We start from the raw sequence: 23,916 nt of genomic DNA, 5'->3' as shown, positions 1-23,916 counted from the left end.
TCAGGCACAGAGTAGTCCTCCTCCCACTGCTGCGGGGCCGGACGGATCCTGTCTGTTCCTCATATTTCAGAGGTTAACAAAATAAATAAATAAATAAATAAATAAATAAATAAATAAATAAATAAATAAATAAATAAATAAAAAAGGGGGGAAAAAAAGAAGAAGACGACGAAAAAAGTAAAAAAACAAAACAAACAACATATAAATCTAGAAGACCTCTCGAGGCCGGCTTGTGAAGAGCAGTTTTATGGACGGGAATATGAGTTTAAGAGCATCCAGGAAATTACAGTTCTAAAACCCCGCCCTCTCTTTTCCCGCACAGAGGTGCGCCTATATCTATACAGGAACAACAAAACAAGAATACAGCAGATAAGAAGCAAACTTAACTCTGCTAAAGCTTCACAAAGGACAAGTTGGCAATACTTTTTAAAGAAGGGTATGTACTTTTAAATTATTATTTTTTTAGATTTCTTTCAGAGGTAAGTAATTATATTGTCAGAGGTAAGTAATTATATACGCTGTTATGACAGGTTTTGTGTTTTTAGTGACTTTTCAGTGGGTATGTTTCATTTTCACTTCTGATTTCTAAATCTATGGCCAGAAAATAGATTTTGCTCTAAATAAATGGCAGCAAGCAAGACAATCAGCATCTCATCTTGATTTATTATTATTATTATGACAGCCTTTTCATTTCTGATTTACTGAATGATGAGTCACATTTTTAATGTCATTAATGCTCTGACCTATCACAGTCAGGGATTAATAGTACTGGCATGAGAACTGATACTTGTGCCAAAATACACAAGTACACCTGCATTATTAGGACTCAACTTGATTACAGTGGGTAAATTAGAATAAAACTGGGATTTATGTAACTGAATATCTTCAATACTTTATTCTGTTTAATTCTGTTGGAATTAAATTCCTCAATATTTATGGTCCTGTTTGTCGTTTAAAGTGTGTTGAGGTAGCATTTGTCTCTTTGTTAATCAGTTGGGTTGAACCGAATTACCTTTGAGCCAAAACGGCGACACAAACGACAAACTGCAGTAAAACGGATCACATGACTCAACTTTGCCAAAGGTCAGCCCTTTGCTGCTGATGGCTTTTTAATAACTCATTTGAAGGTTAATTCAGAAAATGAAGTTTGACTGCATGTTTCCGGTCTCTTAAGTTTTCTTTGATTCTGATGACATGAGTTGATGGGAAATAAACAGAAAGGTAAACACAAAGAGTCGGATAATGATTAGGTTTCTGGATTGTTTTTGTTTTTCCATATCGTCTTGGCAATGCAGGATTGTACAGGCAGATGGATTTGATCAATTTGCAACTGGCAAACCAGAAAACCAATTGAACCGTAAAAGGTATAATCTTTTACAGACTTTAGAAAGGACATACATGGGCAGTATCCCAGAACCCCAATTTCCAGGGGAGGCCCAAAAGATTTGAGGTTTAAAATTTGTCAGACACCTTAGCATTATGTTGACTTTTGAACAAACTTTTATTGACGCCGCATCATCAATCACTCATCTCGCATCAATGCAGGTCAGGGTATCCATTTTCGTCCACTGTAGACATATGAATAAAACTAAACAATTAATTCCCCAGCTTGATGGATTTACAAGCAACCGACAAACAGGAAAACAATTCTGACTTGTAAACGGTATGATTACTTAACAGCTGAGTCAAAACCAAGACACGCAACATTTGTTGTTGTGTAAACCTTCCAGAAATCTCAGGTCTTCTGGTTCTGGTCTCCTCTGCAGCATTCAGCTTGTATGCATCACAAATCTAGAACAAACTTCTGGAAAACAACAAAACAGCCAAAACACTGAGTTCCTTTAAATCAAGGCTTGAAACCCACCTGTTTAGAGTTTCTTTTGATTAGTACTAAAAGCAATATTGACCAAGATACTTTATGTAACATTGCTTGATGATGGTATTTGACAAAATGTAACGTTTATTACTCATTTCATAATTCGTTACTGTATGGCAGGGGTGCCCAAAGTCGGTCCTCGAGGGCCGGCATCCTGCATGTTTTATTTCTCTCCTTGGTGGTAGTAACAACCTCCTCAGCAAGTCAATGTTCTCCTTAGGTCTTCTAATGAGCCATCATTTGATGCAGGTGTGTTAAACCAGGGAGAGAACTAAAACATACAGGATGCCGGCCCTCGAGGACCCACTTTGGACACCCCTGCTGTATGGAGTTTTTATGGTTTAAAGCACTTTGAAATGCCTTGTTGCTGAAATGTGCTACACAAAAAACTTGACTCCACTCCTACAAACTGTACCCAACATCCAGTTAAATGTGAATCCGTTTCGTACAGGTTGCATGCTGAGCCCGAACCTGATGTCAGCACCTGCTGACTGCTGCATCTGCCTGGATGAGTTCACCAGCCCAGCATCCCTCCCCTGCGGACACAGCTTCTGCCTGGAGTGCATAGGAGAGTATTGGAGGATCAGCGAGAGCTGCCAGTGCCCCCTCTGCATGGCGGTCTTCCCCAAACGGCCGCAGCTGAAGACTGAGCGAACTGAAAGCGAAGCCAAACCGCTCAAAGCGGGAGAGGTCCCGTGTGACGTCTGTCCGGCTCGTCGGGCCGCGGTCCGGTCCTGCCTGGTGTGCCTGGCCTCGTACTGCTCCGCTCATCTGGAGCCACATTATCAGAGGGAGGACCTCGGACGCCATCTGCTGGTCAGTGTGGCGAAGAACCTGGAGGACTCTGTGTGTCGGCTACATGGGAGAAAGTTGGAAAAGTTCTGCCGGAGTGACCGAACCTGCATTTGCGCCACCTGTGCCAAGACGGAGCACAGAGGCCACCATGTTGTTTCTATCAACAAGGAAGCTGCTAAGAACAAGGTAAAGAGGGATTTTTGTTTTTGTTGGAACAAAAATGGATTTTCTAACAAATTTTTTGTGAAATTTAACAAAGTTTGAACTATTTTTTTTTCACCTGAAAAATTGAACTAAACGCATTAAACTGAGATAACTAGCACCTCCTGAAGGTTTAGCATCATGTTGGCCAACCAGAAGATTTTCTAAGCTATTTAACCGTCAAGCAGCATAAATTGAAAAACACACACACACAAAAAACACACACACAAAAAACACACACACAAAAAAAACAAAAAACAAAACGGGTGATCCAACTTTTTAAAAAAAATGTTACAGGTAATCAAACGAATACATTTATTTGGTTAACTTAAGTTTATAAAGCAAGCCTGACAAATGTAATTTTTTATTTTTTAAAGTTGGAGTGTTTAAATATGTCAGCAATATTTTTTGTTATGTGAGTTTTGTGGCTTTCTGTGCATATTTTTTTATGATATATTGAAGAACCAATTCAACTTTTAACAAGTCTAATTGGTCTATTGCAAATGGCTCTTTGGTTCTACCACAGATGTTCTTGATAATTTTAAAATATTTGTGCACAAGCAACTATTTTTTTTTAGAATATAGAAAAAAATCCAGGCTTTAGCTGGTTTTTAGGGTTCTTTTGCATGAGATATTATATTAAATTTCCACATCAGAATAAGTATCCATAATATTATTTTCTCTTTATGTTGAAATCTAAGTGGGAATTTTTGTTGTTGTGAACATCATTTCCCACAGACATCACCATTCCATTGAAAGAAAAGAAAATGTATCAGAACTCCTTTTTGTAAAATGTTTTGTTTTTAAACCTAAAAACAAAAAAATGGTGGGATTTTTAAAAGTTGACCACAGCATTTCTAAAGTAGACACATTACAAATGTTGAAGTTGTCTTTTCACAAATGTTTTTACAAGAATTGTGGCTCTAAAAGAGTTTTATTTAGCTGAACAGAGGGCAAAAACAGCAGGAAAACACATGCATCCTATTATAATAGCAAACTGTAACTTCAGAAAAACGGCATCGTCTTTGATAAAATCGTCGTTCTCTCCGCAGACTAAACTGAAGCGCAGACGAATGAAGCTACAGCAAGAGATTCAAGAGAAGCTGAGTGTGGCTGAGGACGCGGAGCGGACCGCAGGCCTCCATGGAGGAGAACTTCCAGCAGAACTTTGGGCACAAACCAGGAAGCTGATCAAACAGCTGGAAGAGGAGATCAGCAGGCTGCAGGAGAGGAACGCGAAGCTGGAGCAGCTCTTACAGACCGAAGACAACCTCCACTTTCTGCAGGTCTGACATGTCGCCACAAGTCAACCCACTGAAAAGGAAAAAAATCTAAACGGTTGTTTGAGTTAATGGATCTTTTTGTTTCTCCACAGCGATTCCTACACTCCTGTTCATGAGTGGAACGACAAGATGCTCGACATCTGTGGACCAAAGCAATAAAATTGTGACATAATAAAAATATATATTTTGTTATATAAACATATGAGCTCTCAGAAATCTGTCTCCTCTTGTAATTTCTATGCACACCTTCACACTCTGACCAGACTTCTGCAGAAGGCCTTCATTAGTTATTTTATTTATTTAATTTGAACATGACAGAAGTATAAACACATGAACAAGGAATGCAAAAAACATATTTTGTATTACAATAATCTCAACAGGCTCAGCACATCATAACTGAGCTAAAATAATATTCTATAATGGGTATGATGTGTGTGAGATTGCCAGAACATACACAAATATTTTATAACCAGGAACTCTATATTTAGATGCTGCTCAATAACGTATACTGGAGTCGTTCTTCCCTTTGCAAAGTGATTATATACTGACTTTCGGTGCATGTTTTGGGTTTTCTCTTACCAACACTAGCAAGTCATCTTATCTAGTTTAGTGGTAGAGTTATCTCTTCTTGACAAAAGTTGTCAAAAAGTTGTGGATTCTTTTTGGACTTTGTTGTGTAACCCCTCCCCCCCCTGAAAAAAGCTATTTCATAGTATACAAATCTCCTTTATTCCTCTTTAAACAATGAAATATTTCCCTAAGGAAAATATTACTCTTCAGAGTTGCACTAAAAAACAAATTCAGTTTTTTCTATTTAGTCATATATTTACGCATAAATTGTGCTCTCCAAATAATCTCTCAATCAAAAGATCGGTATGCTTTTAGTCCTTAGTGGTTAATGTGTCACTTTCCACAACCAAAACTGTACAGCCCTCATGAACTCTTTGGTTTTCTGCGGAATGGGCTTCATAGTAACTGTAAACGTTACTACCTACCACCAGGCAACACCCAGCAACATGTAAATAAAAGACGATGACTCAGTTGTACACCTGCTTTCCGTTTCTAAATGAAGGAGGTGTCTGAATTGATCTATTATATAGAAATGAAACTTAGCACCAGTAGGAAGTCAGAAGGGAACAGGGCGGACACTGCTAACGGGAGCGGCTCAGCAACCTGAAGGTAAACCTCTGCTCTAGGTCTTCTACTTCTGCTTTTGTAAAGTTCTTGTGTTTAATCTTTTCTAACACTTGTTTTTGGAACATTTAGGAGTGTGGTTTATCTTATTTGAGACTTGTATATTGTTAATCTTTTCACGCTCAGGGCATGTAGTTCAAAATGAAATTCTCTTCTGTTTCACAAAGAATCAAGAGAGTTGTAGCATAAAAATCAGCTTTTTTGACTACTTCCTTTTTGTTCAGACTCTCAACAAGACAACTAGCCAAACCACCACACTCAGGGACCACACAGTTTACCTTTGGAATCTTTAAACAAAATAAATAAGTAAAAATAAATAAAAAAACAGAAATGTTTTACTGCTAAACACCATAACAAGGATCTAGCAACATTTTCCCTCCCTGGAAAAAATTGCAAAATCCCAGAAAGGTGAAAGGGTACTGTTTTCTCAATAATTGGGTGGAAGAGATTTGTTTTTTTTCTTTTTAAGAAAGTGAAGGAAAGTTATCTCAACAGGAATTGATACAATGTAGATAAGGTAGAGATAAACGTATGTGTCACCACTGCTTGCAAATCAGCTACTCATCTAGTTGATTTGGGTGAAATAATGGAATATAACTTTTTTTTTTTTTTTTTTTTTTTCAAAATCCAACTAAAAAGCCACAGAAAACCACTGGCACTTTATTTCAGTCAGCACATTAAGTACATGGCAGAAAAGAATTTTCCCACAAAGATATCTTAAAAACATTTTGAAACTGACCTATATGATATTTTGTTTCACAACAAGCAGTGCTTTGTTTAATCAGTGTTTTAGATACAACAAAACATTATGAAGTAACTTTGATGCGCAGTCCTGTGGGCCTCTTTTTTGAAATAAGATAAAGAGGTCTTTAAATAACCAGTTATTTCCAATTCATTATCAATTACATATTTATTCTTATTTTTAATTCGATGTTGCGTACTTGAACCGCATACAGATTTTTCCATTTTACCTAAATTGCAATATTACTCATTTACATTCCATTGTTTCTTACATTTACAAACCAAATTTAAAAAGAGCTGTTAGATACTTGAAACATCCTCCTATCCATTAGAGTCACCTTGGGAGCTCTCCAGCAGTCATGGATTTATATATATATATATATATATATATATATATATATATATATATATATATATAGATAGATAGATAGATAGATAGATAGATAGATAGATAGATAGATAGATAGATAGATAGATAGATAGATAGATAGATAGATAGATAGATAGATAGATAGATAGATAGATAGATATGTATATACACCCAGCCACATGTTGGCCATGCTGGTAAATCTGTGGTAGAACACCTTAAACATTTTGTAAATATTGCATAACCTACCTCAAAATTAGTCAATATATCAAGATTATTATTGGCCAACCTTCACAAACCAGATTTTCTAACCATTGAATGATGGCAAAATACTTCTAATATAATTGTTAGTATGAAAGACATCAGCCAATGCAAGTGTAATACATACTCTACCTTGACTGATCATTACTGATTATTGCAATGCTCTTTACTCTGAGTTACAAAAAAACATTTTAGAGGGTTGCAGACAGTTCTGAATGCAGCTGCTGGTGTTCTGACTAAAACCAAAACATATGCGCACATCCTTTCATTGGCTGCCTTGTTGGCTCGAGTAGACTTCAAGATCTTATCTTATCTCTCTGACCGTTTGCTCTCAGATCACAAGGCACTAGTCTTTTAAAAATCCCTCAAGTGAGAAGAAAAACTGTTGGCTAGCATGCCTTCTCCTTTCGTGCCCCATTTCTGTGCCTCGGGACATCAGGCAGGGAAGCTAGCTTAAAAATCTACTTGTTTAAGCCTGTCATAGTTTTAAACTCTACTTTCTGCCTTACTTTCTTGGTATTTTATCTGTTTTTAATTTGTGCTGGTCTATTTTTGTCTTATTTCCTTGTAACTGTTCATCACTTTGTATGAAAGTGCTTCAAAGTCATTATTAATGGTCCCACTCTATGTTACTGTTTGCAACATTCCAAAAGTAGAAATCCAACATTTTCTAACTGCGTAATCTTGTTTCGGTGTATTTTGGCAGACATGACCGCCACGGCCAAATCCGTCAAAGATGACTGCTTTCTGGAAAGACACCTAAAATGCCCCATCTGCATGGAAACATTTACCGATCCTGTGACCACATCTTGTGGTCACTCCTTCTGCATGAGGTGCTTGGAGCTCAGCATCGCCTCATTTCAAGTTGACTATGCTTGTCCTCTTTGCAAAAAGCATCTGAGGAAAGCTCCTAAGGTGAATAATGTCCTGAGAGACATTGTCCAAGAGGTGAAAAACACACTGAACCAGACGTTTACTGGGGCCGCCGGCGAGGTGCCCTGTGATGCCTGCACGGTGTCCAAGAAGAAGGCTGAAAAGTCCTGCCTTGTGTGTGTGGCTTCATTTTGTTCAACCCACTTGGAGAACCATTATTCAGCTAAAAGGCTGAAAGGCCACAAACTGGTGGAACCTGTGGAGAACCTGGACACTAGGGCCTGCCCCACTCATGGATGCCCGCTCGAGCTTTACTGCAGGAAGCGACAAACATGCGTTTGCGCTCGATGTTTGGATGGAGACCATGGGAAAGTTGTCTCTGCTGAAGAGGAATGGCAAGAGAAAAAGGTATAAACTTCTTGATTCAATTAAAGACATATGAGTGTTGAGTATAAGTTTTATGCAATATGCTGAACAAATACAAATTGTGTAGGTGAACAACAGTTGAGGTCAAAGTTACAGAGGGACATTGTCAAAGTTACAGAGGGACATTTTTCAAGCAATACGGAGAAGATGTTTGGCAAGATTTGCTCTTGTCTTCTACAGGGTCAAATCGAGAACACCAAAGCGCAGTTACAAGAGAGAATCATGACAAGGAAAGCAAAGATTGACGAGATCAATGAAGCTCTGAGGAGTTGTAAGGTACGAGTATAACAAAAGAAGTCAAACTGTAACCACTTGGTTGAAGTCTGAGATGCTGTCACAGAAAAAAAGGAAAAAGAAAAATTGCACACCCCCTGGGCAAATTCTGAAGTTTCAGGCCTGCTGAGCATTTACCCTGATAAATCAACGTAACAAAACTTCTTTACAGTTAATCAGTTGGAAAGTCCATCTATAACCACTGAAATAGTGTGATGACTATAAGCGAAATGCATCTACATGTTGAGCAGCAGAGTTGAGTACTTGGGCTACAACCATGCAAACCCTGAAAAATCTTCTTCTCCAATGCTAATCAACTTTTGTCTGAAATAGCTGGATGGTGTGGGGTGGCATTCACCTCCCTGGAAAAACCCTAAGCATTGGAGACAACCTAAACCACTGGCCATCAAGTATCAATGCTCAGCTTCAGAATTTGGGAGACAGGATGAAGGAATGGCCTGCCTCTTGTCCTGAACATAACTCCATTGAACACCTTTTGAATCTGCTTGGTAGTGGTTTTAATGCCTGTGACAAGTATCGGATCTGATGCTATCCTACAACAGTGTGTGGTCAAACTGGGGATCAGAATAAAGCTCAAGTGCCATGCTGTTGGGGTTGTTAAATTCCCAGTATGTTTTGGTGATTCAAACACCATTCACGCTTCAATAGGATTGGTAAAGAGAATTTGAGACACAACCCACACTCAATTCTCCTACTCAACTTTCTTAAACATGGCCCAATCTAAGAGGGGCCTGAACAGTCTGTGTCCTGTCTCCACAATTTCAAGCATACCGTATTGAGAAGATTGGTGCCTATGTGCTGGAGCAGATTTGCTCAACAAAAGGAATATCTAAAAACGGTATCCTAATTATACCATTAAATCCAGACTGCACTCGGCATCGTCCAGTCTTCAGTCATTTAGTGTGTCAGTGTCGCAAGAAAGATATTCAATCAAATTTTTGTGTAACATCATAAAAACAAGTACATTTTGGGAAAAAAGTAAAATTTTTAAAGCATAATTTTTTTTCATTTTTTAGGATGATGTTGGGAAAGAGTGGTGGGATATTGACGCTCTGTTCACAGCTGTGCTTGACGTTGTGAAGGCAGCTAAGGCAGAGGCGCTAAACCCACTTGAAGACAAGCTGCAGTTATTAAACAAGGAGTCAACAAACCTCAAAGATGAGTTGGAAGATGAAATCAACAAACTCGAGACAACAATCTCAAAGCTAGATGATATATCGGCACTTGAAGATCACATCCTGTTCCTACAGGTCAGAGGTAAATGCAAGCTTTACCTTAAAAGCTTGCATCCGTTTTCAAAATCCTCATCAAAAAAATGCATATAAATGATCATTTCTTCTTGATTGTGTAGAGATGTTATGATCATTAGTTTAACTCTGTTGTTTTTTAACCTGTTTTTCCAGATGTACCCATCTCTTTCAGTTCAGGATGTTATGAAAGACCGGAGGTACATTGAACTTGACACCACTCTGTCTTTTGGCTCCATGAGAGAAACCCCGACAACAATGATTGAAAATATTCAGCAGCAGCTGGAGAAGCTGGCCACCATTGGTAAGACCTGACTTTATAGTGATGAAACCCAAATTGTGGATAGAATGGATCAAAAACAAATGTTCTCTTCACAGAACTTGCGAGATTCACAAAGTTTGAAGGTACATTTCACTTTCTTCTCTCATACTCTGTCTCAAAAACAGTTGTTCTGTTTCTGAAAAATGCTTGTTCCTTCTCCTCCAACTTTGGGTGTCCAGTGGATGTGAGGCTGGACCCAGATACTGCACACCAGCGCCTGGTTGTCTCTGATGATCGCAGCAAAGTGAGAGACGAAGGAGAAAACCAGGAAGTGGCTGATTCTCCGAAGAGATATGATGTGCTTGGCAGCGTCCTGGGACTCAACACCTTGGCAACTGGGAAGTCCTACTGGGAGGTGGAGGTTGGCAGCACAAACGGGTGGGATCTAGGTGTAGCCAGGGGCAGCGCTAACCGCCGGGGACGACCAGCTTTAAACCCAGATAATGGCTACTGGGTTCTGGTACATTTTGAAGAGAGTGATGTACCCAAGCCATTTACAACATATGCAGTCATGACGGCTCCACCTGTTTCACTGTCTTTTAAAGACCAACCAAAGAAGGTTGGGGTGTTTGTGGACTATGAGGAAGGCATTGTGTCCTTCTACGATGTGATGGCCCGGTCTCACATCTACTCGTTCTCCAAGTGCTCATTCCAAGACGAGCTTCATCCGTTTTTCAGTCTGCACATGAAAAATGAGATCAACTTTGAGCCTTTGATTATTTCAAAAATAAACCATACAAAAATTAATTAGGAATGGAAGCAGTTGGTCTTCCATATTTGTTCAGTCAGAGTATTCAGACCTAATTTTGTGTGGAAGATGAAGAGTATTCAATGATTTGATGCATCACAGAAGTACATTTAAAAAGCTTAAAAAACAAGCTAGCACAAATTGTGTTTTTATCTATAGTAACTGTAATTTTACAAGAGAGAGTCGTCATTTGGAAACAATTTAAATCCAGGAAATTAGTTTGAAATGCTTAGTGTGAGTCTGTGTGTGAATGGATGAATGAGGGTTGCAATCTAGGCTCTAGAGCAGTGGTTCTTAACCTGGGTTCGATCAAACCCCAGGGGTTCGGCGGAGCCTCTGCCGTGGAGGTAAAGACACTTATATGAAGTCGTGATGATGCCCCGCTTTGCCATCACTTGCTGCAGAGGATCACGTTACATTGCTTAGCCAATCAGCGCTGCGGAGGAGCACTGATTGAAGGAGTTCCATTCTCAGCATGGATTTGAACTTGTGTCTTTAATTACTTCAGCAAAGCTCACAGTTTTTACCAAATTCTGTAGTCTAAATCAGAAGGGTTCGGTGAATGCGCGTATGAAACCGGGGGGTTCGGTACCTCAAAAAAGGTTAAGAACCACTGCTCTAGAGTCAGGGTATCTTTACTATCCCCAATTGGCAATTAGTTTTACGACATGGTGAGACTTTAAGGGTCAGTGAAACAAGGAAAGAACTATTATAAATGCAATCTTTCACTCTGCTATACTGTTGTTTGTCAGCTTGACAGATATTTGTCTGTATAATCATCATGAATGTTGATTTTCTTCGCTGCAATTTCATACCTTTGTTTACTTGTCATCTTGGTAGACAAAGCAACAAGAAGTTTGGTTATACTATCATTCATAAAACTTCTGAGTTTTTAATTCTTGGTATATTCTTTTCTGAAAGTTTGTGACATAAAAACATGGTTGAAAAAAATAAAAAAACATGTTGTGTTGTACCTGAAATTTTTCATTCAAGATGAAAGAAAAAAAACCCTGTTTTTTTAAAAAGTGCCCATCTGCATGAGACAAATTGCATGAGACATTCTTGAACTGCAGTTGGGGAGACACAAAATTATTCCCAGTACCGCAAATGGTCGCAAGGGCGCACTTCAGCTGAAATATAAGTTTAGAATTTTACTTCTAAGTAGCCTATAATTATTAGTATTATTCAATTCAACACTTTAAATATATTAAATATCAGTCAAAATCAGCAATAATGCCAACACGCCCAGCCATATGCAAATAAATTATGTTGCTGCGTACCAGCCTCCTTCCTTTACATAAAGGAGGTACCTGTTTGTACTTTTGATCAGAAATTAAACTTAACACAGGGAGGAAGTCCACAGAGAAGGACACACACACTCACTAGGTGTTAGTAGGCAAAGGAACCTGAAGGTAAATTTCTGCTCTAAATGCAATATTTTTCATCATAAACTTTTGATTTAAAGCAGAAAATTCTGCATGCTTTTATAACTCGATCTTATAATCAAACAATGGGAGTGACAAACACTCTGATTTTACAGTGTGTCACTTTCACCTGATCTGCTGAACGTTGCTGTATGTAAATGAACGTCACCATAGTTTGGGGCCACATAGAACAGTTCCAGTTAGCTTTACATGGTAACATTTTTGCAATCAGTTGTCTGTTTTCCAGCAATGTAGATATTGGGAGTGTGTTTATTTGTGGTATGCGTTTGTGTGTATTTTTTATTCTTTCAAAAATTAGACCAACACATAACTGAAACAATAAGAGGTCCCATAGAAAACATTCAAACAATAGCTTTTCTCCCCTCCCTTTTTCTCTTTTGGAACAGAAATGAAAGATGAAACTTTACAAACACTCTGAACTCTTTGGGTTTTCCAGTCAAACAGGCTTCATTTACACTGAGCAACAGAGACGACTTCAAAACATAAAACTTCCAGTGAAAAACCTCGGGGCAAATGAAGAGATTTGATCTGTTGCACAACATCCAACACGCCCCCGCCACATGCAAATAAATGATGTGGTTGCTCAGCTGCGTGCCAGCCTCCCTCCTGTGAATAAAGGAGGTGCCTGTGTGTACTTCTGATCAGAAATGAAACTTAACACAAAGAGGAAGTCCACAGGGAAGGACACAAACACTCACTAGGTGTTAGTAGGCAAAGGAACCTGTGAGCAGAGGGAGCGCTCCACAACCTGAAGGTAAATTTCTGCTCTAAATGCAATATTTTTCATCATAAACTTTTGATTTAAAGCAGAAAATTCTGCATGCTTTTGTAACTCAATCTTATGATCAAACAATGGGAGTGACAAACACTCTTTTAAAGTGTGTCACTGTAAAACCATAATGCATGAGAGCTTGAAGTGTGTTAGTTTACACAGTCAATTTCATCAGCTTGTAGGAAGTAATGGCAAATTGTAATACTTTTTTGCAATTTGTTGAAAATTAAGTAATTTGTCTCCTAAACAAAGTAAAAAAAAATGAATTGTGAATTCCAAATATAAAATAGAGTCCAGGAACAGTTCATTTTCTGAATTGTAACACCTGTGCATAACAACATGTCCTCTATGTGCTGACAGACAGTTGAGCATACATCACAAACTAAGTGCACAAAATATCATAAAAAGTTACACAACAGCACAGTCTGTCTATCAGTGACCTTTGAACCTCATTTGTTTACACTTACTGACAGTTCCACAGCTTTTCAGACCGCCGTCTGCTCAGTGCTTTCATGCAGCATGTTGGTAATTATTAATGATTTAAAAATATGAAAGCTTTAATAAAGGAGAAATTCAATGCAGTTTGTATAGTGTGTATACAGAAATGTACAGTCAGGCCTCCATACCTGCTCACACACAAACAGTCCTTCCATACAGCATGTTGGTAATTATTAATGATTAAAAATGAAACATTTAACAAAGGAGACATTAAATGCAGTTGATGTATAATTTGTTTACCGACATATACAGTTAATAAAATTCAATCAAATCTAACTGCATGTATCCCAATTCAATCTTAGTAAACATTAAAGACAAGTCAGTTTATTAATCAAACTGCTGAATAGAATAAAACGAAAAATTAGATTTACACACCAGTTGAATTTTTCTTCATTTTGTCACATTGTAAATTTAATTTTCGATACATTTTCTAACCCTAACCCAGTTTTCCACAGAGCTTTATTGAGGACACTGAAACATCTTGGAAGAAAACTTTCCCTGAACTTGGTGGTGGCAGTGTGATACTGTGGGAATGATTTTCTTCAGCAGCAACACATAAAACAGGACTGGAAGTTCCCTTTCCTGTATTATTATTACCACTCTAAACACACATCCAGAAATGCAATGACATTGTTAAATCCAAATATACTAATGTGTTAAAATGGTCTAGTCAAAGTCCAGAGTTAAACCTTGAGAGTGTGTGGCAAGTCTTAGAAATAAAGAAAAAAAGCTAGTGCATTAGCTGAAGTGTGCCCACCACTGTTGACCAATAAACTGGTTGTTGATGCAGTCTGTGTTGTCATTGTAACAGATTTTAACCGACTCGTTAAAAATGATCTTATGCTTAACCAAGACTTCAAGACCATTTTTATTTTGTGTAAGGTTTGAGAACCACCGTTCCAGACAACACTCAAATTCATTTAAGAAACTGTTACACCAACATACTGCTCTTGTGTCCCTCCTAACTTTAGTAGCTAATCTTTTCTGTAACTATCTCTCCTGAGATATTTTTTCATGAGCAAAAACAAAAGTGTAATTTAAAAACATTTTAAATGTTAGGAAGCTTTAATTTAACTGAGATGTTTTCTTTAACCAGACATGGCCGCCGTCTCTGTCCCAACCAGTGACGCCACGCTGGAGAAGAATCTAACCTGCTCCATCTGCATGGACATATTTACCGACCCGGTCACGACGCCATGTGGTCACTCTTTCTGCAGGAAGTGCCTAGAGCTCAGCATCTCCCCATATCGGGTGAACGACATGTGTCCGCTTTGCAAGAAACATCTCAGCAAACCTCCGGACGTTAACATTGTGCTAAGAGACATCACCACGCAGATGAAAAACACGATTAGCAACAGGAGTTCTGGGGCGCCGGGGGAGGTTACCTGCGACGTCTGCAGGGAGCCGAAGCAGAAGGCGGCCAAGTCCTGCCTTGTGTGTCTCGCCTCGTATTGCCCAGACCACTTGGAGAACCATTCGACTCCAAGGCTGAGGGGCCACAAGCTGGTGGAACCAGTGGAGAACTTGGATGAAAGGGCCTGCCTAGTCCACGGACGCCCGCTTGAGCTGTACAGCAGGAATAAGCAGAAGAGCATCTGTGTTCGATGTATGGAAGGAGGTCAGGATGAAGTCGTCTCCACAGAAGAGGAATGGCTCAAGAAGAAGGTGATCTAAACTTCCTGATTCATTATTTAGTAACGTTATACTTAAACCTTTCATTGTTTGCTAAAGAAAGTTTAAGAGACACAAGCTACTGTTGAACAGTAGCTAAGTTGTAGCAAATGTAGGTTGAAATGTTTAACTTATGCCTGCTTGTTGTATTTTACAGACTGAACTTGAGAACAACAAGAAAGACTTAGAAGACAGAATTGAAATAAGAAAGATGAAGATGGATGAGATAAAAGAAGCTCTAAAGGATTGCAAGGTAGGTAGAGGAGCCAACGTGTTTGATCCTGCACAGATCATCCAATCAGACGAGTCTGTCAACTAAAACTGAAGGACCAGCACCAAGGTCAAACCCGTTTGAGAAAAAATTACCAAAAATCTAGAGCTTGTTGGAGCAAGACTCTTCAATCAAGGATCTACTACTAACTTTCTCCACAGCTGAAATGTCAGACAGAATTTACCTTATTTTAGACTGTGTCACATTTAGTTAAGTTTACCACAAGAGGCATTTTAGCTGGTAAAAACAGCTTTTTATGATTTCTGAAAACAGAAATCATAAAAAGTCAACGTAATCAGATCTTGCATATTTCTTCTGCCATTTAATTAAAACTCGAATTGAGCTCAGGATAAAAGATAAAACCAAACTTTCTCAGTATGTTATGAATGGAACATACTGAGATTTAGCATTAGCCTAAATACTAAATAAAACATTTTGGCAAATTTTGTATTAGATGTAGACAAAGTAGGGTTTGTAGACAAACCCAGAGGTTTTCATAAAGGCCAAAGTTATTCATTTCGCTCAAAAAGTCAACGAATCCTCAGTGTTTGGACACAAGGTTCTGTCATGGTCTGCCCTCTGCACACCCACATTCAACCATGTTTTGGTTAAAACCACTTTTATCATTGGGCATACGTAGATTTTGCTATTGATCCCACGCAGCGTTTTATGAATGAGACCCCAGATACTTAGAAATTGCAATGCTGGAACATTATTTACTAAAAGCAACAAATGCCATAGAAAAGCACTGGAAGATAACAGTGAAAAAAGGTGAGTTAAAAGCAGCTTTTAAAATCGTTTTTCTCGTTTCCAGGACCTGATTGAAAACGAGTGGTGGGATATCGAAGCGGTTTTCACAGCGCTGATTGCCATTGTGGAGATGGCTCAGAAGAAAGCTCTCAAGCCACTAGAGAACAGAAGGGAGGTGATGGAAAAAGAAGCAAAAAACCTCAATGATAAGCTGGAAGACGAAATCAACAAAATTGAGAAAACGATCTCAGAACTAGACGACATCTCATCACTTGAAGATCACATACTTTTCTTACAGGTCAGAGGAAAATCACTTTAGCTTGTAAACTGGTTTCCAAAGTCATTACAATGATTTATGTTAAAAATCTGTCTTTTATTGTGTCTTTTCAGAGATACCCGTCTCTGTCAGATCAGGATGACATGACTGACTGGACTGATGTTAAACTTGACACCACCCTGTCTTTTGGCTCCATGAGAGAAACTACAACAACAATGGTCAAAAAAATTCAGCAGGAGCTGGAGAAGCTGGATGCTGTTGGTAAGAGTTGACTTTATGATGGGACAGTAATAAGAACAAAAATTGCTAGCATTGATGAAAAACTTGATTTTCTCTTCGCAGAAATCAAAAGACTTCCAACGTTTTCAGGTATGTATAACATGTTTGAGATTTTTTTCTCTAAAAGTATCTCGGAAATAATAACAATATCTGCGTTTCCATTGACTGTATAGTTGCATGATTTGACAATTGGAAAATAAATTTACTTAATGGAAACATGGTAATTTCAAAACAGTTTTGTGAAATTTGCTTATTTTGGAAAACTGCAATGGCATAACACAAGTCAAATCAATGACCAGAAGTTGCCACTGGCAAAAACCGTGAAGAAGATGTCAGGAAATAATTGGAGGAAGTTTTTAATGACTTATTGTGTGAAGAAACTTATTCATAATTGCGTTTCTTATTTAATAGAAAAACCACAGTTAAATTTTTGTTTTTACAGTTTTAAATATTAAATTTTTGTGCACATTTGTAATGGAAATGCAACTCCTGAGCTCATAACATTGGATCTCAACAGTGAACGTAAAGCTGGACCCAGACACCGCACACCAATGCCTCGTACTTTCACCTGATGGAAAGGAAGTACGAGATGGAGGAGAAAACCAGGAAGTCGCTGATTCACCGAAGAGATTTGACGTGTTGGGTAGCGTCCTGGGACTGAACAGCTTGACTTCTGAGAAGGCTTACTGGGAGGTGGAGGTCAACAACAAGACCGGATGGGATCTAGGTGTAGCCAGAGGCAGCGCCGACCGTAAAGGGAAACTGACGCTGAGTCCAGATAAGGGTTACTGGGTTCTGGTACATTATGAAGCGGAGAACTACGCCGCCATGACAGCACCACCCACCCGTGTTTCCCTTGAAGGGAAACCCGATAAGGTCGGGGTGTTTGTGGACTACGAGGAAGGTTTGGTCTCTTTTTACGATGTAACAGCGAAGTCTCACATCTACTCGTTCACTGAGTGTCCGTTCAAAGACGAGCTCCACCCGTATTTCAGCCCACATGTGAAACAGGAAGAGATGAACTCTGAGGCTCTGGTTATTTCTACTGGAAATTACTGTGAATCTGATGAAGAATGAAAGTGTTTGGCTTCCATTTATGTTTAACCATTCCAGTGGATGTTTGTGATTTCAAAACTTGGATTTGTTCAGCAGAACACCTGGGGGAAAATCATGATAAATTGCCACAATTTATGGGGACTTTTGTTTTTGTCAAATTAAGCAATGAATGTTTGCCTTTATACTTAAAACCACTTACGTGTTTCAAGTTTTCAATAAAACCGGCTAAGCTAGTAAAACTATTTTTAAATGAGGACACACATGCTAACTAGCCAGATGGTAACTAGCTTATGCTAAACCACGCCTACTTTCATCCTTTCCTACTCAACACAAACCATTGTTAGCTCTTGCATTTAAACCACTGGAAGTAATTGGATGTACTTGTGTTTTTTTGTAACTAAGCTTTTTTAATCTGAAAAATATTCAAAATAAAAATTCATAAAACTAACAGATTCAGTACAGCTTTATATAACATTTGCTGAAACTTGGTTGTGATATGCAAGTCATATGGTTCAAATGACAGATTGTAATCGCTGATAAATGTAAAATCACTCAAAGCAACTTCCTACATTTCGGTTTGATTTAAACCTTGTATTTTTACAGTAGAGGTGGGCGGCTCGCCCCAAAATATCGATAATATCGATACCAAGTCAGTATCGGAATCAGATCGACACTAGTGTGGTAAGATCGATACTTTAGTTTCAGATTCCCTTTTGAAATTAGTTTTTTTGTTCAATTTTGGTTTCTTTACTGTCTGATGATAAACAAAACTTAAATATTAAAATGTATCGATACTAATGAGATGCATTTCAGATGAAATATGTTCATGTTTTATTTTATTTTGTTATTAAAGAAGATAAGCAAGACTCTACCCAAAGTCTTGCCCCTGATACAAACTACTGCAGTGACTGATAGGCCAAACAAACAGAAGTAAAATTCAAAGAGATAAAAAAGAAGAAACACACAGCAGTACAGGTCCAGCTGACAGCAGAATTCCTGCAAATTCTGTTAAATTTTAGAAACACGGGCAATTCTCTGTCATATTCTAAGTGTGGCTTACCTTACAAAAAGCAAGAAAACAAAGTTGATGTTTTAGGCTGTGGTCTGAGGTGCATTTACCCAGATCAGTAGGAGTCATATGAATTCTCATTTATTAGTACATTTGCTCAGGAAATAAGGAAGAAATGTTTGGGGTTTTTAAAAAAATGTGTGCAGTCATTGGTCAGGTGTAACATATCCAAGCTGTCTAGCACTGTTTAAAAATGCAATGAAATCAGAAACAGTATGCTGAGGTGATTGTCAGAGGTGATTGTCAGTCACTTTGAAAAGCAGTTGTGTAAGTCTTACATCCAGATCTGATCAGTGTGCAGTACAACTAATATTTGATCCAAACTGACCAATGTTTTATGAAGACACAGTTTGGGATGAAATAAAATATGTTTAAAAAAAAAAAAAACTTTACAACGGTGCAGAGGCCTATGGCTATTTTCAGCTTTCTGTGCTAATCGTAGCACATAAAGATTTTTTCCCACTTATTTTGTGATTTTAATGGCTATTTCCATTAAAATTTAAACATAAGTGCAAGAAGTTAATTACCCAGCAGAACAAGTAAACAATCTCAAAGAAATGATGATTTTAAGGAATATTTCAAATCTTTAGCCTAGCATTTCTTTAGCCATGCTCATGATATTCCTTTTTTAAACTTTGATTATGTTTAATGCTGTCAACACCTACTTAAAATGAATGACTCAGGTATTTAAAAACAAAAAGTGTTATTAAAGTGACAAACTTGGATTGAACACTGTGATAAAGCTGTATAACTCAGTGAGAAATAAAAAGTGAAACCATGATGCTTTTTTGGTCAATATAGGTGTTTCACCTTCTTTTTGGGCTTGAACATGATAAAGGAAGCTTTACACCTAGTTTTAAAGTCAAACTGGTGTCACTATTAATCAGCACACACTCAGTAAACATGAACTCTCATTCTGGAGCCCATCAGTTCCTCCCACATAGTCTTATCTGTGGCTCAACATGCAACACGCCCCACCACGTGCAAACAGATAATTTTAGTATTTATTTTTGTACCGGCCTTGCTCTCTCAATAAAAGGCACCGGCTGGACTTTTGATCAGAAATGAGACCCACACACCAAGGAAGGAAGTCCAAAAGTTGCATCCAAAAGGTAAAAGTCTGTGGATCTGCAGTATTTACGTACATATCAGTCTGTTGTGTTTGCTTCTTGTAAGGATATGATTAACACTGATACTCTGTCCCACATTTTTAGCAGCGAGTGTTGATTTTACAGTGCAAGGCAGCATGTCAGTAGTTGGGCAATTATTTTCAATCATGAACTAGTAACCCTATGGTTGTTCTCTCTCCATCAAGGGCAATTCACACAACGGGTTTATCACCATGATGGGCTGTCATGAGGTTAAACTGTCACGAGGTTTAGGATTCTAGTTTAAGATACGTAGAATTGTTATTTTTAGGAAATGACTGTTTTGGATTTAAAAAGTGAATTTAGAAGTCTGATAAAAATTCACATGTACATAAACAACTCAACCTGCACAGAAAAGACGATCAAATCAAATGATTTGATAATGTAAAAGGAATTACAGTGAAACCTTAACTTAATACTTTAAGTGTGAGTACTCCTATTATTGTTAATTTCTCAAAATACATTTTGTGGCAAGGAAAGAAAAGCCAAGGTATTAATGTTCACTTTTGAACTTAGGCAACTCTTTTAGTAATTGCTTGTTGGATTCAGAAATCTAGTAAACGCTGCAACATTGCATGCAGGTGAAGTATGCAATTCTCCAAAACTCAGTGAATTATCAATTAAACAATTGTTTTCTGATGCAACTTTCTATTCGATTCCAAAAGATGAACAGACTTTATTTTAACTATGCAACCTTGTTTTAAACAGACATGGTGTCCACCTCTAAAGGACGGCTCTACCACAACACTTGTGATTCCTGGAGAACGACCCTAGAACGTTACATCTGGTCAGTTTAAACGTTGCACGTTTCTTGCCCAAAGAATTGAGAGAAAATCCCTAATGTCAATATTCTGCTGAAGATGTAGCTCAAAAGATGAAGAGCACAAAAAGCGTTGAGTATTCTACGGTTGGGGAAGTTGCTTGTGATATCTGCACCGAACCAAAGCTGAAGGCTGAGAAGTCCTGCCTGGTGTGTCTCACCTCATATTGTGCGCCCCACTTGGAGAATCATTATTCAGCTAAAAGATTGAAGGGCCACAAGCTGGTGGAACCAGTGAAGAATTTAGATGCAAGGGCCTGCCTGACTCATGGACACTCACTTGAGCTGTACAGCAGGAAGCAGCAGAAGTGCATCTGTGTTCGATGTATCGAAGGAGGTCAAGAGGAAGTTGTTTCGACAGAAGAGGAATGCCAAAAGAAGAAGGTCTTATCTGTTAAGCCTATCACCATTTCTTGAGTGAAAGGAAATGTTAAGCTTTGAAAATGTTTTCTCTCTGTACCTGTAGGCTGAACTTGAGTGGACCAAGACGACATTACAACAAAGAGTTATGATGAGAAAAACAAAGATGGTGGAGATCAACAAGGCTCTGAAGAGTTGCAAGGTACATGTGCCTCAAAACAGGCCAACGTTTGTGATCCTAGATGAGACACCCAATCACACCAGTTCATTAAAATATGCAATTACAGAGCCACTAGTTGTGTTTCCATTGATTTTAAAATTGTGCAAATTGGAATTAATTCTCTTAAGTGAAATACGCCAATTAAGAAAAACAAGTGTTTTTGCATTGTGCAAACTGTCATGGAAACACTTTTTTTGCACCATACAAGTCATGTGATCAACAACCGGATGTTACTACAGGCAGAAAATAAGAAGATGACAACAGGAAGTGGTATGAGGATGACGGTGTGGCATGTTTTTTAATGATTCGTCACGTCAAACTCATTAATGTGTGATTTTAAGTGCATCTCACAATGGAAACATCACAGTTGTTAAATTGTGTTTTTTCAACTTCAGCAGAATGTCACTGCATTTGGAATAGAAACGCAGTGACAGAAACAAACCTGGTGTGATACTTAGGTAATCTACAAACCAGTTTGCTCCATGTGCGTTTCAGCCTGAGAGCACCTTGTATGAAATGACACAAATGTTCAACTTGGACTCAGATTTATGACTTACTATCCAAAGCTCTGACTGCTTGAAACTATTTTTTGCTGCATCTTTAGAATCTTCAGGGTTTTCGAGTCGAGGTAGAATTGGCTTTTGTAATGAGTATTCGTCGTCAATACCACATATTGCAAAGTCATGACTGGTTATACTCATTTTCAGGAGCAGCTTGAGTGGTGGGACATTGAGGCAGTGTTCACTGCTGTGATTGCCATCGTGGAGGCAGCCAATGCAAAAGTAGTGAAACCGCTACAAGACAGGAGGCATGCGCTAGAAAAAGAAGCAAAAGAGCTGAAAGACGAATTGGAAGCTGAAATCAACAGACTTGAGACAACAATCGCTGAACTGGACAACATATCTGCACTTGAGGATCACATCCATTTCCTACAGGTCTAGTCTGGAAACCTTGCTTTTGAGTTAGTGTGGTCGACAACACAGTCATTTTCATCTGGACTGTTTCCTTTGTATGTTTTCTTCCAACTCTCTACAGAGGTATCCATCAATTTCCATCCAGGATGATATGAAAAACTGGACTGATGTAAAACTTGACACTTCACTGGCATTTGGTTCCGTGAGAGGAACCACAACAACTATGATTAAAGATATTCAGCAAGAGCTGGAGAAGCTGGTCACCACTGGTAAGAGGTGTCTTTTTGTTTGTGAAAGTGGAAATTGTTAGAGTACTGTTCAGTAAAACCTGTCCTCTTCTTTACAGAACTGAAGAGAATCCAAAAGTTCACAGGTGTGTTATATATCCAACTTAACGTTTCCCATAAAGCTATGGTTTACATCCTGAAATTATTTGTAATGTTTCAACAGTGGACATAAAGCTGGACCCAGAGACCGCACACCGACGTCTCGTACTTTCACCTGATGGAAAGGAAGTACGAGATGGAGGAGAAAACCAGGAAGTGGCTGATTCACCGAAGAGATTCGATGTGTTTGGTAGCATCCTGGGACTCAACAGCTTGACTTCTGAGAAGGCTTACTGGGAGGTGGAGGTCAACAACAAGACCGGATGGGATCTAGGCGTAGCCAGAGGCAGCGCCGACCGTAAAGGGAAACTGACGCTGAGCCCAGATAAGGGTTACTGGGTTCTGGTACATTATGAAGCGGAGAACTACGCCGCCATGACAGCACCACCCACCTGTCTTTTCCTTGAAGGAAAACCCATTAAGGTGGGGGTGTTTGTGGACTACAAGGAAGGTTTGGTCTCTTTTTATGATGCGACAACTCGGTCCCATATTTACTCTTTCACTGAGTGTTCATTCAGAGATGAGATCTACCCGTATTTCAGCCCTCACTATAAACAGGGTGAGATGAACTCTGAAGCTTTGATTATTTCTACCGGTCAACATTCAGAAATGGATAATGGACTCAATTCTTAGTTCAGCTTCAACTTCTTCACTTCACAACTTCCTGTAACATCACATTAACTCAGGTCAAGTCTGAATTATCAATATGGGCATTTTTAACAAAGGTAAGACCTGAATGCAACAATGTATGACCTTTCACTTCAACACAAGTACTTTTCCCTCATTTACTGGTAGAAATGTAAAATTGAAGTAAAGAACAAAAATTTAATTTATAATGCTAATTTCTTAATTTCCCCCATAACTTTTCATTAATCACTGTTTGCAGTGTATTCAGTCAACAATGGGTGGATGTAATGTTGTAGAAAAATAATGCAGAAATTTTTTAAATTATTTAAAAAATTATATATATATATATATATATATATATATATATATATATATATATATATATATATATATATATATATATATATATATATATATATAATCTTTGTATCTTTACATATTGTCATCTTCCTAAGATAATGGCCTACATCATTTAGGCCATTATTTTACAAATCTGAAGATAACATTTGATGGGGGTAAAAAGGACATTTAGTTTTTGTTTGAGGATTTTTTTTTAGCCTTTACACTTTTGCTACAACATATTAGCATAATCTTGGCTGTCAATTAAAAACAGTGGGTAAAAAAGTAACCACCTATTATTCAATACACATAATCTTAACCTAATATGTTTTGTAAAATCGCCTAAAATCGCAAATAAAGTTTGTTTCTTAAAAAAGAAAAAGACT

General features: G+C 38.2%; 4 protein-coding genes across 7 annotated transcripts; all 4 read left to right on the top strand.

The window, feature by feature from the left end:
• Positions 1–321: 321 nt before the first annotated feature.
• Positions 322–4,371, top strand: LOC148153962 (E3 ubiquitin-protein ligase TRIM47-like). 2 transcript variants are annotated; one of them, XM_088015387.1, is made up of 4 exons: positions 322–436; positions 2,328–2,857; positions 3,925–4,158; positions 4,248–4,371. In XM_088015387.1, exons 2-4 carry the CDS (start codon positions 2,333–2,335, stop codon positions 4,269–4,271), a joined length of 783 nt encoding a protein of 260 aa, XP_087871513.1. In that variant the 5' UTR covers positions 322–436; positions 2,328–2,332; the 3' UTR covers positions 4,272–4,371. The 2 variants fall into 2 exon arrangements, with proteins under 2 accessions (XP_087871513.1, XP_087871514.1); XM_088015388.1 differs by lacking the exon at positions 322–436 and adding an exon at positions 2,110–2,199.
• A 71-nt stretch (positions 4,372–4,442) lies between these two features.
• LOC106916912 (E3 ubiquitin-protein ligase TRIM38-like) lies at positions 4,443–11,601 on the top strand. Its single transcript, XM_088015384.1, has 7 exons — positions 4,443–5,334; positions 7,425–7,999; positions 8,198–8,293; positions 9,328–9,561; positions 9,715–9,862; positions 9,937–9,963; positions 10,060–11,601. The coding sequence occupies exons 2-7, from the start codon at positions 7,427–7,429 to the stop codon at positions 10,629–10,631; spliced, it is 1,650 nt and encodes a 549-aa protein (XP_087871510.1). The 5' UTR covers positions 4,443–5,334; positions 7,425–7,426; the 3' UTR covers positions 10,632–11,601.
• A 1,117-nt stretch (positions 11,602–12,718) lies between these two features.
• Positions 12,719–18,095, top strand: LOC106916929 (E3 ubiquitin-protein ligase TRIM21-like). The gene is made up of 7 exons (XM_014985546.2): positions 12,719–12,827; positions 14,440–15,008; positions 15,172–15,267; positions 16,100–16,333; positions 16,426–16,573; positions 16,655–16,681; positions 17,109–18,095. The coding sequence occupies exons 2-7, from the start codon at positions 14,442–14,444 to the stop codon at positions 17,666–17,668; spliced, it is 1,632 nt and encodes a 543-aa protein (XP_014841032.1). The 5' UTR covers positions 12,719–12,827; positions 14,440–14,441; the 3' UTR covers positions 17,669–18,095.
• Positions 18,096–19,693: 1,598 nt separating this feature from the next.
• Positions 19,694–23,912, top strand: LOC106916930 (pyrin-like). 3 transcript variants are annotated; one of them, XM_014985548.2, is made up of 8 exons: positions 19,694–19,828; positions 20,573–20,651; positions 20,725–21,068; positions 21,151–21,246; positions 21,972–22,199; positions 22,300–22,447; positions 22,525–22,551; positions 22,629–23,912. In XM_014985548.2, exons 3-8 carry the CDS (start codon positions 20,739–20,741, stop codon positions 23,195–23,197), a joined length of 1,398 nt encoding a protein of 465 aa, XP_014841034.2. In that variant the 5' UTR covers positions 19,694–19,828; positions 20,573–20,651; positions 20,725–20,738; the 3' UTR covers positions 23,198–23,912. The 3 variants fall into 3 exon arrangements, with proteins under 3 accessions (XP_014841034.2, XP_087872327.1, XP_014841033.2); XM_088016201.1 differs by lacking the exon at positions 20,725–21,068; XM_014985547.2 differs by having other exon boundaries at positions 20,573–21,068.
• Positions 23,913–23,916: the final 4 nt, after the last annotated feature.

This window comes from Poecilia mexicana, unplaced genomic scaffold (genome assembly GCF_051168715.1).
Source record: "Poecilia mexicana isolate PSO_F unplaced genomic scaffold, ASM5116871v1 scaffold_18, whole genome shotgun sequence".
Taxonomy (NCBI): Eukaryota; Metazoa; Chordata; class Actinopteri; order Cyprinodontiformes; family Poeciliidae; genus Poecilia; species Poecilia mexicana.
Note: the sequence above shows the minus strand (reverse complement) of the source record. Positions and strands in the feature narration are given on the sequence as shown.